Source organism: Mus caroli, unplaced genomic scaffold (genome assembly GCF_978045245.1).
Source record: "Mus caroli unplaced genomic scaffold, Mus_caroli_1 scaffold_18, whole genome shotgun sequence".
NCBI lineage: Eukaryota > Metazoa > Chordata > Mammalia > Rodentia > Muridae > Mus > Mus caroli.
Window position 1 is genome coordinate 71,963,083 of NW_028227273.1, and position 17,668 is coordinate 71,980,750.

The 17,668-nt window shown below is 39.1% G+C and overlaps 1 protein-coding gene across 1 annotated transcript; it reads left to right on the forward strand.

Annotated features, from left to right (window-relative positions):
• The first annotated feature begins 11,567 nt into the window (after positions 1-11,567).
• LOC147000489 (uncharacterized) lies at positions 11,568-17,247 on the forward strand. Its single transcript, XM_085833050.1, is given in 4 exon segments — positions 11,568-11,585; positions 11,587-11,598; positions 14,023-14,149; positions 15,018-17,247. Coding segments are annotated over 4 exon segments (1,398 nt in total). The 3' UTR covers positions 16,259-17,247.
• The last annotated feature ends 421 nt before the right edge of the window (positions 17,248-17,668 follow it).

Sequence of the window (17,668 nt, forward strand, 5' to 3'; positions counted from 1 at the left end):
AAAAATGGGGCTCAGAACGGAACAAAAAATTCTCACCTGAGGAATACCGAATGGCAGAGAAGCATCTGAAAAACTGTTCAACATCCTTCATCAGGGAAATGCAACTCAAAACAACCCTGAGATTCCACCTCACACCAGTCAGAATGGCTAAGATAAAAAATTCAGGTGACAGCAGATACTGGCGAGGATGTGGAGAAAGAGGAACACTCCTCCATTGTTGGTGGGATTGCAAGCTTGTACAACCACTCTGGAAATCAGTCTGGCGGTTCCTCAGAAAATTGGACATAGTACTACCGGAGGATCCAGCAATACCTCTCCTGGGCATATATCCAGAAGATGTCCCAACCGGTAAGAAGGACACATGCTCCACTATGTTCATAGCAGCCTTATTTATAATAGCCAGAAGCTGGAAAGAACCCAGATGTCCCTCAACAGAGGAATGGATACAGAAATTATGGTACATTTACACAATGGAGTACTACTCAGCTATTAAAAAGAATGAATTTATGAAATTCCTAGCCAAATGGATGGACCTGGAGGGCATCATCTTGAGTGAGGTAACACAATCACAAAGGAACTCACACAATATGTATTCACTGATAAGTGGATATTAGCCCAAAACTTAGGATACCCAAGATATAAGATACAATTTGCTAAACGCATGAAACTCAAGAAGAATGAAGACCAAAGTGTGGACAATATGCCCCTTTTTAGAATTGGGAACAAAACACCCATGGAAGGAGTTACAGAGACAAAATTTGGAGCTGTGATGAAAGGATGGACCATCTAGAGACTGCCATATCCAGGGATCCATCCCATAATCAGCTTCCAAACGCTGACACCATTGCATACACTAGCAAGATTTTGCTGAAAGGACCCAAATATAGCTGTCTCTTGTGAGACTATGCTGGGGCCTCGCAAACACAGAAGTGGATGCTCACAGTCAGCTATTGGATGTATCACAGGGCTCCCAATGGAGAAGCTAGAGAAAGTACCCAAGGAGCTAAAGGGATCTGCAACCCTATAGTTGGAACAACATGATGAACTAACCAGTACCCCGGAGCTCTTGTCTCTAGCTGCATATGTATCGAAAGATGGCCTAGTCGGCCATCACTGGAAAGAGAGGTCCATTGGACATGCAAACTTTATATGCCCCAATATAGGGGAATGCCAGGGCCAAAAGAATGGGAATGGGTGGGTAGGGAAGTTGGGGGGGGGTATGGGGGACTTTTGGGATAGCATTGGAAATGTAATTGAGGAAAATATGTAATAAAAAAAAAAGAAAAAAAATTCAGGTGACAGCAGATGCTGGCGAGGATGTGGAGAAAGAGGAACACTCCTCCATTGTTGGTGGGATTGCAAGCTTGTACAACCACTCTGGAAATCAGTCTGGCGGTTCCTCAGAAAATTGGACATAGTACTACCGGAGGATCCAGCAATACCTCTCCTGGGCATATATCCAGAAGATGTCCCAACCGGTAAGAAGGACACATGCTCCACTATGTTCATAGCAGCCTTATTTATAATAGCCAGAAGCTGGAAAGAACCCAGATGCCCCTCAACAGAAGAATGGATACAGAAAATGTGGTACATTTATACAATGGAGTACTACTCAGCTATTAAAAGGAATGAATTTATGAAATTCCTAGGCAAATGGATGGACCTGGAGGGCATCATCCTGAGTGAGGTAACCCAATCACAAAGGAACTCACACAATATGTACTCACTGATAAGTGGATATTAGCCCAAAAACTTAGGATACCCAAGATATAAGATACAATTTGTTAAACGCATGAAACTCAAGAAGAATGAAGACCAAAGTGTGGACACTGTGCTCCTTCTTAGAATTGGGAACAAAACAACCATGGAAGGAGTTACAGAGATAAAGTTTGGAGCTGTGACGAAAGGATGGATCATCTAAAGACTGCCATATCCAGGGATCCATCCCATAATTAGCTTCCAAACTCTGACACTATTGCATACATTAGCAAGATTTTGCTGAAAGGACCCAGATATAGCTGTCTCTTGTGAGACAATGCTGGGGCCTAGCAAACACAGAAGTGGATGCTCACAGTCAGCTTTTGGATGGATCACAGGGCCCCCAATGGAGGAGCTAGAGAAAGTACACAAGGTGTTAAAGGGATATGCAACCCTATAGGTGGAACAACATTATGAACTAACCAGTACCCCAGAGCTCTTGACTCTAGCTGCATATGTGTCAAATATGGCCTAGTCGGCCATCACTGGAAAGGGAGGCCCATTGGACTTGCAAACTTTATATGCCCCAGTACAGGGGATCACCAGGGCCAAAAAGTGGGAGTGGGTGGGTAGGGGAGTCGGGGGGAGTGTATTGGGGACTTTTTGGATAGCATTGGAAATGTAAATGAGGAAAATACCCCCCCACACACACACACAAAAAAAAACCCTTCCTGGTTCAGTCTGTGCCCTCGCTTGACGTGGGTTCTAGTTTTATAATGTAGGAGGTTGACTTATTCACTTATTTCTAGGAACTCTTCAATTCTGATTCACTTGTGTAAGACCTTCCTCTGCCCTGCATATACTAACACTGATGTGATTGTCATACATTTAGTGTCCATTTTATTAAATTTTATTTATTTGTTTTTTACATTCCATATTCCATCCTCAGTCCCTCCCCCCATCCACCCTCCATCTGCTCCACATCCCACACCTCCTCCCCACCACACCCCATCTCCATGTGGATATCCCCACCCCACCCACTCCTGACCTCTAAACTCCCTGGGGCCTCCAGTCTCTTGAGGGTTTGGTGCATCATCTCTGAATGAACAGAGACCCAGAAGTCCTCTACTGTGTGTGTGTGTTGGGGGCCTCATATCAGCTGGTGTATGGTGTCTATTTGATGGTCCAGTGTGTGAGAGATCTCAGGGGTCCAGATTAACTGAGACTGCTGGTCCTTCTACAGGATCGCGGGTCTCCTCAGCTTCTTTTTGCCTTCTCTAATTCAACAACAGGGGTCAGCTACTCCTGTCCATTGGTTGGGTGTAAACATCTGCCTTTGATTCTTTCGGCTGCTTGTTGGGTCTTTTGGGGGGACAGTCATGATAGGTCCCTTTTTGTGAGCATTCCAAAGCCTGAGTAATAGTGTCAGGCCTTGGGACTTCCCCATGAGCTATCCCACTTTGGGCCTGTCGCTAGACCTTCTTTCCTCAGGCTCCTCTCCCTTTCCATTTCTGTAATTCTTTCAGATAGGAACAATTATGGGTCAGAGTTGTGACTGTGGGTTGGCCACTCCATCCCTCCCTTGATGTCCTGTTTTCCTGGTAGGGGTGTGCTCTAGTTCCATCTCCCTACTGTTGGGTGTTTCATCTAAGGTCCATCCCTTTGAGTCCTGGGAGTCTCTCACCTCCCAGGTCTCTGGTGCATTCTGGGGTGTCCCCTCAACCTTGTATTTCCTGAGGTTGCCTGTTTACATTCTTTTTGCTGGTCCTCAGGGCTTCAGGCCTTTTCTCTCATCCAATATCAGATCAGGTTTCCCTTTCCCTCCCACTCCCCTTCCCACACTGTCCACCTTCTCTCCCAGGTCCCCTTCTTAGCTCTAATTCTAATACAGAGAGTCACTCTTTTAGTTTCTTTCTTTCTTTCTTTCTTTCTTTCTTTCTTTCTTTCTTTCTTTCTTTCTTTGGGTTTTTGGTGGGGTTTTTTTTGTTGTTGTTGTTTGTTTGTTTTTCGAGACAGGGTTTCTCTGTGTAGCCCTGGGTGTCTCGGAACTCACTCTTTAGACCAGGCTGGCCTGGAACTCTGAAATCTGCCTGCTTCTGCCTCTCAAGTGCTGGGATTAAAGACATGTGCAGCCACTGCCTGGCACTCTTTTAGTTTCGAGTAGGTGAGCATTGCTTTGTCAGTACCTAATCTGTGCAGAGAGACATGTCTGTTATATTGAACTTTACGGTTGTATAATCTTTGAATCAATTTCATTAATTTCTATATAACCCCCGAAATACCTCTTTAAATTCTACTTGTATTTTTACATTTTAAAAAAGGTTCATTTATTTTATGTATATGATTACTCTCCCTGCGTGTCCACCTTCACACGTGCCTGCCAGAAGAGGGCATCAGATCACATTGTGCATAGTTGTGATCTACCAAGTAGATACAGCAGTGATGTGAGCACACTAGATACAGTGCTGAGAGCAGTGGAGACAGCTCAGGTGAAGTAGCACCCCTCCATGGTCTATGTGTCATCTCCTGATTCCAAGATCCTTGCAGATCATTTTTAGTATTAATAAAGTACAGCACAGTTGGAGAATCATTTATAGAATCCTCTTTGTCTACTGGCAGTGTCACATGTTAGAAAACCAGATGGAGAATGTTTTTCTTATATGTTGATCTAACTGATTAGCCAAACCTGTTCCCACTGTGAAGCAGAACAAAGACCCTTTAAGGTATAGAGAAAGACTGTAGCAAAGGGATCATGTATATTTTGGAGGTATTGGGGTAGAATCAGTGGGGAGCTCAAGTGACAGTGGAAATGGGATGGGAGGAGCACTGCAGAGATGACTCAGTAGTGAACAGTACTTCCTCATCTTATAGAGCCATGGGTATAGTTCTCAGCATCCCCTTTATGTCCAGAAACATTTTATGCATTCTGTTCCAAGAGATCTGGTGCCTGCATTGGACCTCACCAGCCACCATGTACAACCACAGAGCTCATACATACATGGTGCAAAACACTCCTACTCATAAGCTAGAATAGAAACATTATAAACTTTTTTTAAAGCAGTAAGATCAAATGTGACATGTAATTGGTTTTGCCCCATTCTGTTTATATAGAAATGATTTTGGAATATTCTACTGTGAATCATCTCATGATTAGCCTATTACACACATTACTGACTTTCTGTGTAATAATTAATACTAACAGAAAGTATACTTTATTTGACTGCATGTGTATGATGATATCCTTATTCCATTTGTATCACTTTTTTGGTGTACATATCAATAATATCTAAATTTAATTACCTTTATTTAATCATTATTGCCTCAAGTTTTCTTTCCTGACCTTTTAACTTTGAAGGGTTCAGTAGCTCCTTTCTAATCATTTCCTTTTGTGGTCAGTTTCCCTTTTACTGATACAATGATAGCAGGACCTTGATAAGGATTGTTTAGTATCTCTACAGAATGGGAAACTGTGTGTCTTATCTTACCATTGATTTCTCCTGTTGTTTCTTAATGTTTTCAACTGAAATCATTTTGATTTTGAAATCTTGGTTTAATATTTTGCAGGTCTTGAATGGTTTGTGCTTTCTCAAAATTCTACCTGTAGTCGGGTTTACCTTGTTCATAAACACATTGCTTTGAATCTTTACAAATCAGAAACCTTCTTGTCACGTGTTCCTGTATTTGAAAGAGAATATGCTACCCTTGTGTCATGTCATGTCTGTAATTTGTTTTGATATGCTGTTACTGTTAGGTACCTACCAATCAGTGAGTATTTATTTATCAGTTCAGGAATGTACAGAAAGAAGTTATTTCATGCAAAACCACCTGTTATAGTTGAAACTTATGTGAATTCTTTGCTGTTTCCTTATTGAAGAATCTGTACACTGAATTGCTAGGTGAATGCAGGAAGTTTGATCCCTATTGACTCTATGTTCCTCAGCTTTTTCTGTTGCTTGTCCTGAAAGATAAATTACTAGAGAACCTTGAGTGCAGACATTGACTATCAGAAATGAGATTCTCCATGCACATTAATTGAGACTGTTGTTTATTACTAAAGATGTGTAACATGGATATTCCAGACAGAAGATTGACTTCATAATGAATCACAAAATATGAGCCAACTATGATGAGTACTGCTCACATATGAGCTGTCACATATCTGATATCGTTCATCAGCATCTGTCATTTCATTATGTGTCTTGTAAAAGAAAAACTTAGGTTGATAATGAGCAAGTGTGGAGACAATGCATTAAACAGGAGAAAGAATTTCCCATCTGTGATTGGAAGGGTGAATGTTCAGACTTTAACTCTAATGTGTGTGGGTGGGTGCAAGGGGTGTATAGACAGCATCAGGAAACCTGATATCAATAGGGTACCTGTGAGATCCTGTTACTCTGGACCCTCTCCTAATTCGGTTAACAGTTTTTGAACAGATAATGCAGAAACTAAGTCAATTCTACTCCTTTCATCTATTTTTTTTAATTTAACTAAGTATATGTATTTAAAAGAAATTTATATGTCTGACCATGGTTGAGCAGTTCCTTCCTGGATCCTTTTAGCTTGTAAATGGTATCACAGCTGAAGGATAGGCTCCTTCCCCTTTTTAAAACAAATTCAAAGGAAAAAAAAACCACATAATCATCTCATTAGATGCTGAAAAAGCATTTAACAAAATGCAACACCCCATTCATGTTAAAAGTCTTGGAAAGCTCAGTAATTCAAGGCCCTTTCCTAGAAATAATAAAAGCAATATACAGCAAAGGAATAGCCAACATCAGACTAAATGGAGAGAAAGTTGAAGCTGCCAAACTTTTTAATGTGTCTCTGTCACATCACTTCTGTGTGATTGTCTTTCCTGAGCTGATACTCACCCTAGCACTGTAAGAAATTGTCCTTGGTGCTCCATGAGTTCTGTCTCACTGTTCTTTGATTTAAGTCTCTACAGCAGGTAATTAAGGAATAATTAAGAGCAGGTGACCTGGCTCAGCTGTTAAGAGTGCTTGTTCTTCCATTTTCCATGTTCTGTTGCCTGTGTTTGCCTGGAAACTTTATATCTATTCAGAATTCAGACTCCATCTCTCTTCTGCCACCTGGAGGCTGTGTGCATGAACTGCACAGACCAATGAGGAGGCAAAAATCTCCCCAATCAACTTAAAATAATAACCTTATTTTAAAAAAGAAACAGCAAACAATCTGGAGGTATTGAAAACTGTCAAGATAACAGTAAAGGAAGGAACATAGAGTTGTCACTCCTCTTCTGGGACTAAATATGGAGCCTGGATGCGGAACAGGATTGCTGACAGACCTCCTCATGTCAGCATTGGAGAGATAAGAGTGGTCACTGTGTGTGATAAAGTTGTTTTTGTACATGGACTCCAGAGTGGCGAATATCACATGTCGATTGTAATATGGCAAAGCTTTATCATATGGATGATGTAGATAGGTATGTAGCAGTAAGTTTTATTAGGATCCATCCTAATTTCAGGGTAATTTATCAAACCAGAAAGTCTTCTGTTACTTAAAAGTTGTCTTGGGACTATAATCCTGGTGAGCCTACTTTGCTGGACATGTTTGTTTTGCAGCACTAGCTAGCATTCAGCATCTGAGGACAACCACTGATGACTTGTTTGCCCAGTAGCTTACAGAGCCCTGTTAGCAATTTGAATTCTACACCAGTGTCCATGACTTTCTTAGACAATGAATGCAGGAAAATGCATCTGTGTTAGTACAATATGTTGGATTAAGGGTTCTGTTTTAATTCTGTCCTACCCAGCAAACTCTTCCATGTTGTTCATATGCAAAGTACATTGAAACCAAACACAATGAGTGAAATTCTCACTGTCACACTCACTCCAGTGTGTGTGGGACCTAGGCAGCTCCATGGTTCTCAACAGAGGAGGACGTGGGCATGTGTCTCATAGGTTTGTGAAAAGTCCCAACAGTGCCACATAGTGCCTCTGGGTAAGACCCTCTCTTAATCATCTTTCCCATCCCTTGTTACATTTTCATCCTATTCATCCCACTCATGTTTCATGTATGTTTTGAAGCAGGTTTTGTATTGGTAGCAAGGCTGTCATGTGTCCATAATTCCAACTGTGCTGGTATATGACAGTATGGATTTCCATAACCCTTCCTCCAGCTTTTACCACCTTCGCCCTCCCTTCACCTCATTCATTATACTCAGTAGTCTCTGAAATGACAATTTTTTGTTGCAAACTATGTTTTTATGATTTATTAGGCTTTCAAGCAGCACCAGGCTATGGTGTAAGTAGAATCATTTCAAGGAAATTCCAGTATTTCTATATATAGCAGCACATTAGGGATAGGTTCTGTCTTGGGCCTGTGATCTTTCCAGTCATTGCCTTTTGGCTGGCTTCTAGTACCAGCTATATATTTCCTTTGTGGCTGACCTCAGACCAAACCAGAAAGTCTTCTCTTATTTAAAAGTTGTCTTGGGACTATTATGCTGGTGAGCCTATTTTGCTGGACAGGTTTGTTTTGCAGCACTAGCTAGCATTCAGCATCTGAGGACAGCAGCTGATGAGTTGTTTGCCCAGTAGCTTACAAGGCCCTGTTAGCAATTTGAATTCTACACCACAATGAGTGGTCTGCTGATTTCTCAGCATATTCTCCAGCAATGTATAAAACCAAGTGATATTTTCTTGTAGTTTTATATAGCTTATTAAGAGTATTATCAGATTGGAGCTTTCTTGTGAAATGTTTATAGTTTTTGAATTGAATAATCATGTTTCCCAAATTATGTAATTTGGAAAAAAATGCATCCTTGTTTTCTTTCTTTCTTTTTTTTTTTTTTTTTTTTTTGCATATGAAGAGCAATTTTATTGGCGGGGACATTCACAGACACATTTAAGCATCGTTTGCATACGCATTCATGAGTACATATGCATATATGAACGGGGAGGGAAGAAGGAGATGGTGGTTCCATCTCCGCGGACACATGTGACCCTCCTCTCTCACGAAGGAGGCCTTTTCAAGGCCTTCTCCTTGCACCTTGGGGTGTCCGTCCGGCGGGGCGGGGCTTGGTGGGGGTCGCAGATTCATCTTGACCATGGCGTCCACGTCTGTGTGCGTGCTTGCTTGCTTGCGTTGGCAGCTGCGACCTCGCTCCCTGGCTGTGGGCGGTGGCAGTGACCTCACTCTGCAGCTGTGGTGGACGATCACGGTTCTGCAGCTGGGGACCCGGGCGGGCCTCACGTCACGCGGCGGCGGCGGGGGGAACCGGGGACCCCGGAAGCAGCTGCGGGCCCAGGCAGCCCCCTCTGTGCGCCGCAGAGCCTGTCATGGCAGCAGAGCCAGCCCGCTTCTCCCGTGCTGGGCCCGGGAAGGCTGTGTTCTAGGCCGCGGAGGCGCTGGAGGCATGGGGAGGCAGAGGGAGCCCAGCAGGGCCATGTGCTGGCAGCATAGGCCAAGTACCCCCGCGGGGGAGATGGAGGCGAACCGGGAAAGTCCGCGGAGCTGTGAGCACATCCCTTGTTTTCTTTTTTGGTTCATGGAAAATGTTCTAAGTGTTACTTGCTCTTGTAAGCACTGATACACTGTTATGAGTTAGTGTGAAGCTATTGCACGTCCTTTTCTTTCTTCTGAATACAGTGTAATGATGGAGGCTGTGTTCATATTATGTAATGACGAGTTAGAATGTTGACTATATCTTGATTATGCTGAGGTATATTCCTTCCGTTCTCATATTCTTCAGTGCTTTCATAGTGAACCCGTGTGACATTTTGCCCCAGACGTTTTATGGATATGTTGACAAGGTGGTATGTCTTCCCTCACTGGTTTACATATTTTGTGCTTTGAATTGTTTGTGTTGTGGATCTTGAAACAGTCTTACACTGTTGGTATGAAATCAACTCGTTCCCTTTCCGTATCCATTATAGAGAATCTGTTTGTTAATGTAAATCATTGCAACTACTCTATAATTTTTTCCTTTGTAATTTTTTTGTTCATCTGTTTTTTTAAGTCAAGGTAAAGTCAGCTTTGTGTGATGACTGTCTAACGCCCTCTTTCTTTCATTATTCTGCATATTCTGGAATATCCTCTGTTTAAGATTATTTCAGGGTTTCTAAAAGAATTGGAGATTGCATTGCTGAGTCTGTGTAGTCTGCATACATTGTAAGTGGAGATACTGTGTCAGGACTTGCTCATTGCCTGACCTAGTTTTATGACATAAACGGTTGATTGTCACTTTTTTTCTAGAAAAATCGCCCTTTTCCCCTTTGATTCTCATTAATTTTGTATGACTTTCTACAGCATGCCATCCATCTACTATTTCCCATTGTCACACTAAACTACCTGGGCAGTGGCATGGAAAGAGACCATCCAAGTGGCTGTTAAATGTCTGGAGAAGTATTTGATATGAGAGAAACGTAGGGTCAATATAATACATAAAAAGAGTTACATATATGCTACTATCAACACAACTTTGTGTAGTAATACTATGTCAACATTCAGAATGAGTTCTTATTTTTAGACATATATAATTTGTATGCCTGTGTGTGAATGTATATATGTATAAGTACATATAAGAGGAGACCCATGTCACACATTTTTACTTTCATGTGGAATTACAAGGGTTATCATCATAGGGGAAATCCATAGCAGCCAGGAACTGTTTCATTTTACAATTGCACTATCATAATGGGTATTATTGCTCTGAAAATTATGTTTGCCCATGGAACCATGAAGATTAAATAAGATATGGAATAAAATATACTCAGGCAAAAGATGATATAAAATGAGTGCTTTATAAACCTGCGTGTACTGTGGAAATGATTCACTTTATCTTCATGCATATCCTCTTATGAGTAGCAGCCCTCAGAGTGTTTCTGTCATACCTGCATCTTGATGATTCTGTCTTGGCATTGCCTAGAACAGTTCTCAACCTGAGGGTCATGATGCCTTGGGGCATAGACTCTTTCACAGGAGTCACCTAAGGGTACCATAAATGATCTATTTCTGATTGCCTTGGAACTGATATACTCCTTTTATATCAATCTACAGATAGGCCTACTACATGTACATACCTTAATTCATGAGTTCCTTGTACTGTATTAAAAGGTTTCAGCATTAGAAAGGCCTAGAACCACTGGCTTAGAACATTTAGCACATGGACATTCCATTTAAAGACAGATGTGTCCTGCTTTGTAATATTCTTCCTATAAATGCATTCACATGCATTTTAATGGTCAATATTCCCCAACAAAGGTGTGCATGCAATTTAGAAAAGAATTCCACATTGAAAGGAAGAGTTATTGGAAAGATACATTTTACCTCAGGAACAATGTAAAGCCTTTTAGATGATGATGGAATTGGCTGTAACTCGACCTGGTGATGATTTATCAGTTTGGGGAAAAAAAAAAAACCCAAAACATGATCTTTGATGGATTGAATCTGTGTCTGGACAGCAGGACAGCAGGACACACATGGAAAATAGATGTACTGTATCTGCAAGGTAGAATGAAATGAAATGTGACCAAATGGTCAGATATTGTGTTCTAGTGTGATGAGTCTATTTAATGCTTGGCATTCATTTGGTTCCCACTAGTCATTAGCCTATGACTCTAGTCCTTGAAAAGTTTCCAGTAATAACTGAGTAATAGTGTTTTACAGCAGGTGTGCATGTGCTCTGTTTGTGCCTGCTGCCTGCCGAGGTTAGAAAAAGGCCTCAGATTGTAGTCATTTTCCTTGCCACATTAAATATATCATCCATGTTCTCCTTTCTGTAGGAATGTTGACAAGTTTTCTGGTATCATTTTCATTTTTATGGTTTTTTATATGGTTTATCATTGTTCATAACAGAGGTGTATTTATTTTCATTTTTAATTTTTCAGGTAAGAGTAACAAGAAGAATGAATGCTTCTCTCCTAAAATGCTCCTCAGGTCAGTGTCCTGTCTACATTTCTTAGAAATTCCTCTTATTATTTAAACCATTTGAAACTTTACTTCTCTACCTCTGGTAATGTTACCAAAACTGTTTGGCTTCTTTAATTTATCTTTGTTCTTTGCCAATGGTCAAAATTAAGCCTTTAGATCTTTCACTTCAAATGGGACAAGCACAGACTTGTGCTGTTCTATTTTCACTGGATTTTATACTATGAGAACATAAATTTCCAAGGAGTGAAGACCTGCAGTTCTGGTAGAGAAAGTATTGTAGATGATGCTCAAATAATATTTTGATGACTAATTTTTACATTGGTGCCCTTTTATAGTCCTGGGGAAGGGAGGTCTCAGGTGCTACATAAGTTGCATTTCAGGAATAGTAAGGTTTTAGAAACATCTTTCTGAATGTAGCTCTTCAAATACATGGTCACTGACATCACGGAGCAATATATGGATGAGTAGAGTTTATGGGGAAGTAGAATTAGAATATATTCTCTGTCTTAAATCCTAATAGTAAATATTTCAACTCCATAGAGGCACAGATGATGGAAGGAATATGTACCTTTCTCTGACCGTAACATTGATGTGTTTGTGAGGACATGCAGATTGCAGTATTCTGGCATCTCTTTTTGGCCTTTTGTGTTACACAGTGATCATGAGTGTGTTGACAAATGAAATCCGTTTGTCTCTAAGAGGCTGTGCAGTGTTCAGTGTGGTCAGTTCTCAATATACAGATGAATATTTTCTTTTACTCCTTCGATTCCCTTTTTAGAAGTAGAATAAGCACTACTGTGTGTACCTTTTTATTTATGGGATATATTAGTAGGATTTTTCTGAGGAGTATTGCCTTATTACTTCTTATAAACCATGTAATTTCAGTCATGAATGAATGTTCCTCTTAATTTATTCTCTTTTTTTCTTTAATGGGAAGAATGCTTCCTCCACCATATGGATATGTTTCCCTCTCTTCCAAGCTATGTATTGCATAGGGAAAAGCTCTCAGGAGTTATGGCACTGCTTCTTTACAATAACGTTTTATTTAAGTGTTTAAGTATATAAGTGATCGTCTCTATGCTTTTATGTATAGTGAGTGACATGCCTGTGAATCCCTGAATTCAGCATCAGGCTCCTGAGACTGAAGACAGCCATGCTAGTTGGCAGCAACGTGTGTAGAAAGAAAGGAAAAGAAAGTGAAAACTAGATGATATAAGTTTTCATTTAAGTCAGTCTCACTATCAATAATGTATTTAAAAGAGTTTAATTCAATTTCAAAACACAATTTCATCAAAGAAAACTATTCTACTTTATCTGAGTGCATCATAACATATACCATTTATTTATATATACATGTCTAATTATTCTGTATTAAAGACCATATGGAATGTATCAAATTGTTATTATCTGTATTACATATGTCAACTTTAAGAAAATTTTAGATAATTTTAATGCTGTCCAAATCTCTATTTCTTTTATATCTTTTATTGTTGTGAATATAGCCTCATAAAATACCTTTACAAAGTACTTTAATCTGTGTGTCCTTTGGAATGTTGAATGTGTTCACTGATATTACACTCTTCTCTTTAAAGACAAAACTGTGGGTCTTCAATTCTATTCCATTGGTCTATTTGTCTGTCACTATACCAGTACCACAAAAGACAAAATTGATACAGTGTTTGTAGCTGGGCAAGGCTGACTGCTGTAGAATTTAGAAGCACAGTTTTACTCTTTGTAACTTGACCATCTGTGATGTGACACTGGGATTCTGTTTGATAGAGACCCATACTTCATAATGGTACATTCTTCCATGTGGACCTCACATGTGTATGTTATATTACCTAAAAGCTTGCTGTTTATGACTCCATTATGTAATCCTGTTCCAGAGAAAAGGAGAGTACAATAAAGACTATGACTCTTTTAAGTAACATCCTTTTTAAAAATTAAATTTCAGTTTTCTTTTATGTATGTTGGTACATTTGCCTGATGTATGCATATGTTGCTATATTTTACTCCATCCTGTTGAGTTCAGAAGACAGTATTAGTTTTTGAAGGATTAGAAATAAAAGTTTGCTGTGTTGTTCATGTGTCTGCTTGGAAACAATTTACAATTATAGAATTCCAACTGGACACAAATTTCCAAATGAAGTGATAGTGGCTGTTGCTAAGTTCTTAGAAAACACCAGAAAATTCATGAAGGAGAGAGACTTTAGGAATGGACTCAATATAGTATGTCATCCTATTCATTGTCTCATAAAGCAACAATGCTTAAATTCTGATATATTCCTATAGCACTTCTAGAAGATGTTGTTTGTCCTCAAATATTTCCCATGACTCATTTTTGTCACAATGTGCCTCTTATTTTTTGGTCGTTTTTATCTAGGACAACACTTTTGTCCAGCAGCATATGATGGTAATTTTCTATTACAGAGTCAGATAACATTCAAGGACGTGGCTGTGGACTTCTCACAGGAGGAATGGGAATGTCTTGACTGTGCTCAGAGGGCATTGTACATGGATGTGATGTTGGAGAATTACAATAATCTATTTTTTGTGGGTAAGAATACTCTTCTTGTAGAATTCCTGACTCATTCTTTGAATTTACCTACTATTTGCTTATATAAACCCTCTGACATATCTAAAGACTCCCAGAATAAAGGAAATCCTGGTTACCAACATAAGTTCTTCACTGTGTTTCCTTTACAATTCTCTTCTTTCTTTGGGAGAGTAACCAGTATTGTATTCTATGTAATCTCTCAAAACATGGTATCTACTTTTAATCAAAACTTCAAAGTTCAAAAACCAATGAATAGTCAGAGCAAGAAAATATATTGCTACAACTGTAGTAATTTTACTGTTGCATTAAAGTCTTCAATTGTTTATGAATTTTAAAAATCAGGAAGGTTCTAAATAGAGGAAGAGCTATTGCTTGTGTGAATTTTGTTGTTACTTATTATTTAGTTTTTGACCTGTGGTTTCTATGTTTAGTCCTGGTACAGCATGGCTTTTATATCATGAGTTCCATGCCAATGTGGATTACATAATGAATTCCTAGCTGGCCCAAGCTACAGTTTGTTACTCTGTCACAAAACATAAACAAGAAAATAGAGAAACTTTTTTTACATGGTCATTCAGGGAGATTCATTCTCAAAGTCCTCTAGTTCTACATCACCTATTCTTTTTACTTTCTGCCAAGCACAGTGGTAAATAAGAAACAGAAGGCTATTGTTTCCTGTCATTTGATATGCATGAATTTTGAGATTCTTCTAAGCATCATGTAATGATTGTGAAACAAAACAGATCACTTTTGAGAGTTCCATCCTTGAGAATCACCTATTTACATTAGAAAATTTCAGGAAACATGGGATATTGTCTTATTCATCCACTAATCCCTGTTATCACTAAATGCATTATTTTTTTTTCAGAGAACCATTGCATGTGTCCCAAATTTGAGAACATGTTGGATCAAGACCTACAGCATATTGTCCACGAACATGCAAATATCCAAGTGAAATCTTATGTATGGCATGAACTTGGCAAAGTCATCCATGAGTTCACCGGAAGTATACCTTATAAAACTAACCTCAGGGCTACATCTGTTGAATCATCAAACCTAAGCAGACACGAAACTGAAAACAACAGAGAACCTTGCAAATATAAAAACCAGGTAAACTGTTTCAATTTGTGCTCTACCATTAGTCGAAATCTAGGAATCAACATAGGAGAAAAAGAATACAATAGTGCAAAGCTTGATAAGGTTTTTGACTCTAAAGAAATCCTCATGTTGAAACAAACCAAAAGTGGAAAGAAACCTTACAAATGTAGTGAATGTGCAAAATGTTTTGCCAAGAAATGCTTTTTTAGAAAACATCAGATAACTCATACAGGAGAGAAACCTTACAAATGTAGTGAATGTGACAAATCCTTTACCCAGAAAGGCAGTATTAGTATTCATCAGATGTGTCATACAGGCAAGAAACCTTACAAATGTAGTGAATGTGAGAAATGTTTCAATCAAGTTGGTGATCTTAGAAGACATCAGAGAATTCATACAGGAGAGAAACCTTACAAATGTAGTGAATGTGCAAAATGTTTTGCCCAGAAATGCTCGTTTAGAACACATCAGAGAATTCATACAGGAGAGAAACCTTACAAATGTAGTGAATGTGGCAAATCCTTTACCCAAAAAAGCAGTCTTAGTATTCATCAGATGTATCATACAGGCAAGAAAACTTACAAATGTAGTGAATGTGAGAAATGCTTCAATCAAGTTGGTGATCTTAGAAGACATCAGAGAATTCATACAGGAGAGAAACCTTACAAATGTAATGAATGTGAAAAATGCTTTAGCTACAAAAGCAACCTTAGAAGTCACCAGAGAATTCATAAAGGGGAGAAGCCTTACAAATGTGGTGAATGTGACAAATACTTTTCCCACAAAGTCAGTCTTAGAATTCATCAGAGAATTCATACAGGAGAGAAACCTTACAAATGCAATGAATGTGACAGTTTCTTTACCCGAAAAGACAGTCTTAATATCCACCAGAGAATTCATACAGGAGAGAAACCTTACAAATGTAGTGAATGTGACAGATGCTTTACCTATAAAGGTGATCTTAGAAAACATCAGAGAATTCATACAGGAGAAAGCACCTTACAAATGTGAATGTGACATGTGCTTTACCCAAAAATTCAATCCTCATCTTCATTAGAGAATTCATACAGGAGAGAAGCCTTACAAATATAATAAATGTGACAAATGCTTTAGCCAAAAACAATATTAACTCTTATCAGAGAATGCACACAGTTGACACCTTCACAAATGAAGTGAATGAGAAAAACCCGTTTCCAAGAAAGATCATCTTAGAATTTATCAGAGACTACATATAGGAGAAGGAACTTATAAATATAGTAAATGTTCAAATCCTTCAGTGTTGGTTCACCACTTAAAATACAACAAAGAATGCATTCAGGATAAAAACCTTCTGAACGTGATATATGAGGAAAGGTCTTTACCCAAATCTCAGACCTAAAAAAATACCTGGTTATTTATATTCAGAAAAAAGTGTCCACTGGAAAAACTATGGCATGTGCTTTATTCCAGCGGTATTGTTTGCAACACTTGAAGCTCCACACTAGAGAATTATTATATATGCGAGGAAGTTGGGAAAACATTTAAATAATCCTCTAATCTTAGGAGCGACCCAGGGTTTATGCTCAGAGAAACTGAAAATGCAGCAATGAAGGAAATCTTTCATTAAAAGTTTTTACTTGTTCACTTTTAATATGTCATGATGGAGAAGCTAAAAGAATGGAGTTGTATAAACTTTCCTGGAGACTGAAATGATCTATTTCAAAGAGAAGCTATGAAATACATGCCTCAAAATAGCTAATGAAACTGACAGCATTCTGTATGTTTAACTCAAATGAACATACTCAAATTATGTTTCTTAAAAGAGGATTTGACAAACAGAGCCACAAAGATAAGATGCTCTTTATCAAGTTCAGATGCCTACAGATAAGCGGCTTGCTTCCAATGTCCACTATTTATTATCTGTATCTTATGCTGGTTTTAAGTTTCAGGATAGCAATTGTCTTTGAGTCCCTTGTGCTCTCATTTACTAACTGCTTCCCCTAAGTCCTGTATGTAACTCCAATAAATCTCACTGGTTTAACAAGTTGAACTTGGCTGTTTTCATTTTACAATTGGGATTGGTAGATGAATGTGTGTGTGTGTGTGTGTGTGTGTGTGTGTGTGTGCGTGTGCGTGTGCGTGTGCGTGTGCATGTGTGTGTGTGTGGCATCTCCCAAGAAAATGTTCCTGGCAAAAGTGTGCTGAACCCATTAATATTTTCTGCAAACTTGTAACATAAAATGAGTATTAGAGCAATGTTTATAAAGCTTGGGTAGCAACACCTTTGAGGGTGGAATGAACTTCTCAGAGGGGTTGCCAAAAACCATAAGAAAATGTATTTTCAGTGGTCTCAGGAGTGAGACACCCTTCTTTTGTCTCCACATGAGTCTGCTTGCATAAGAGTACTTTAAATTATATGGAAGTGATGTAGGATTAGGAGAG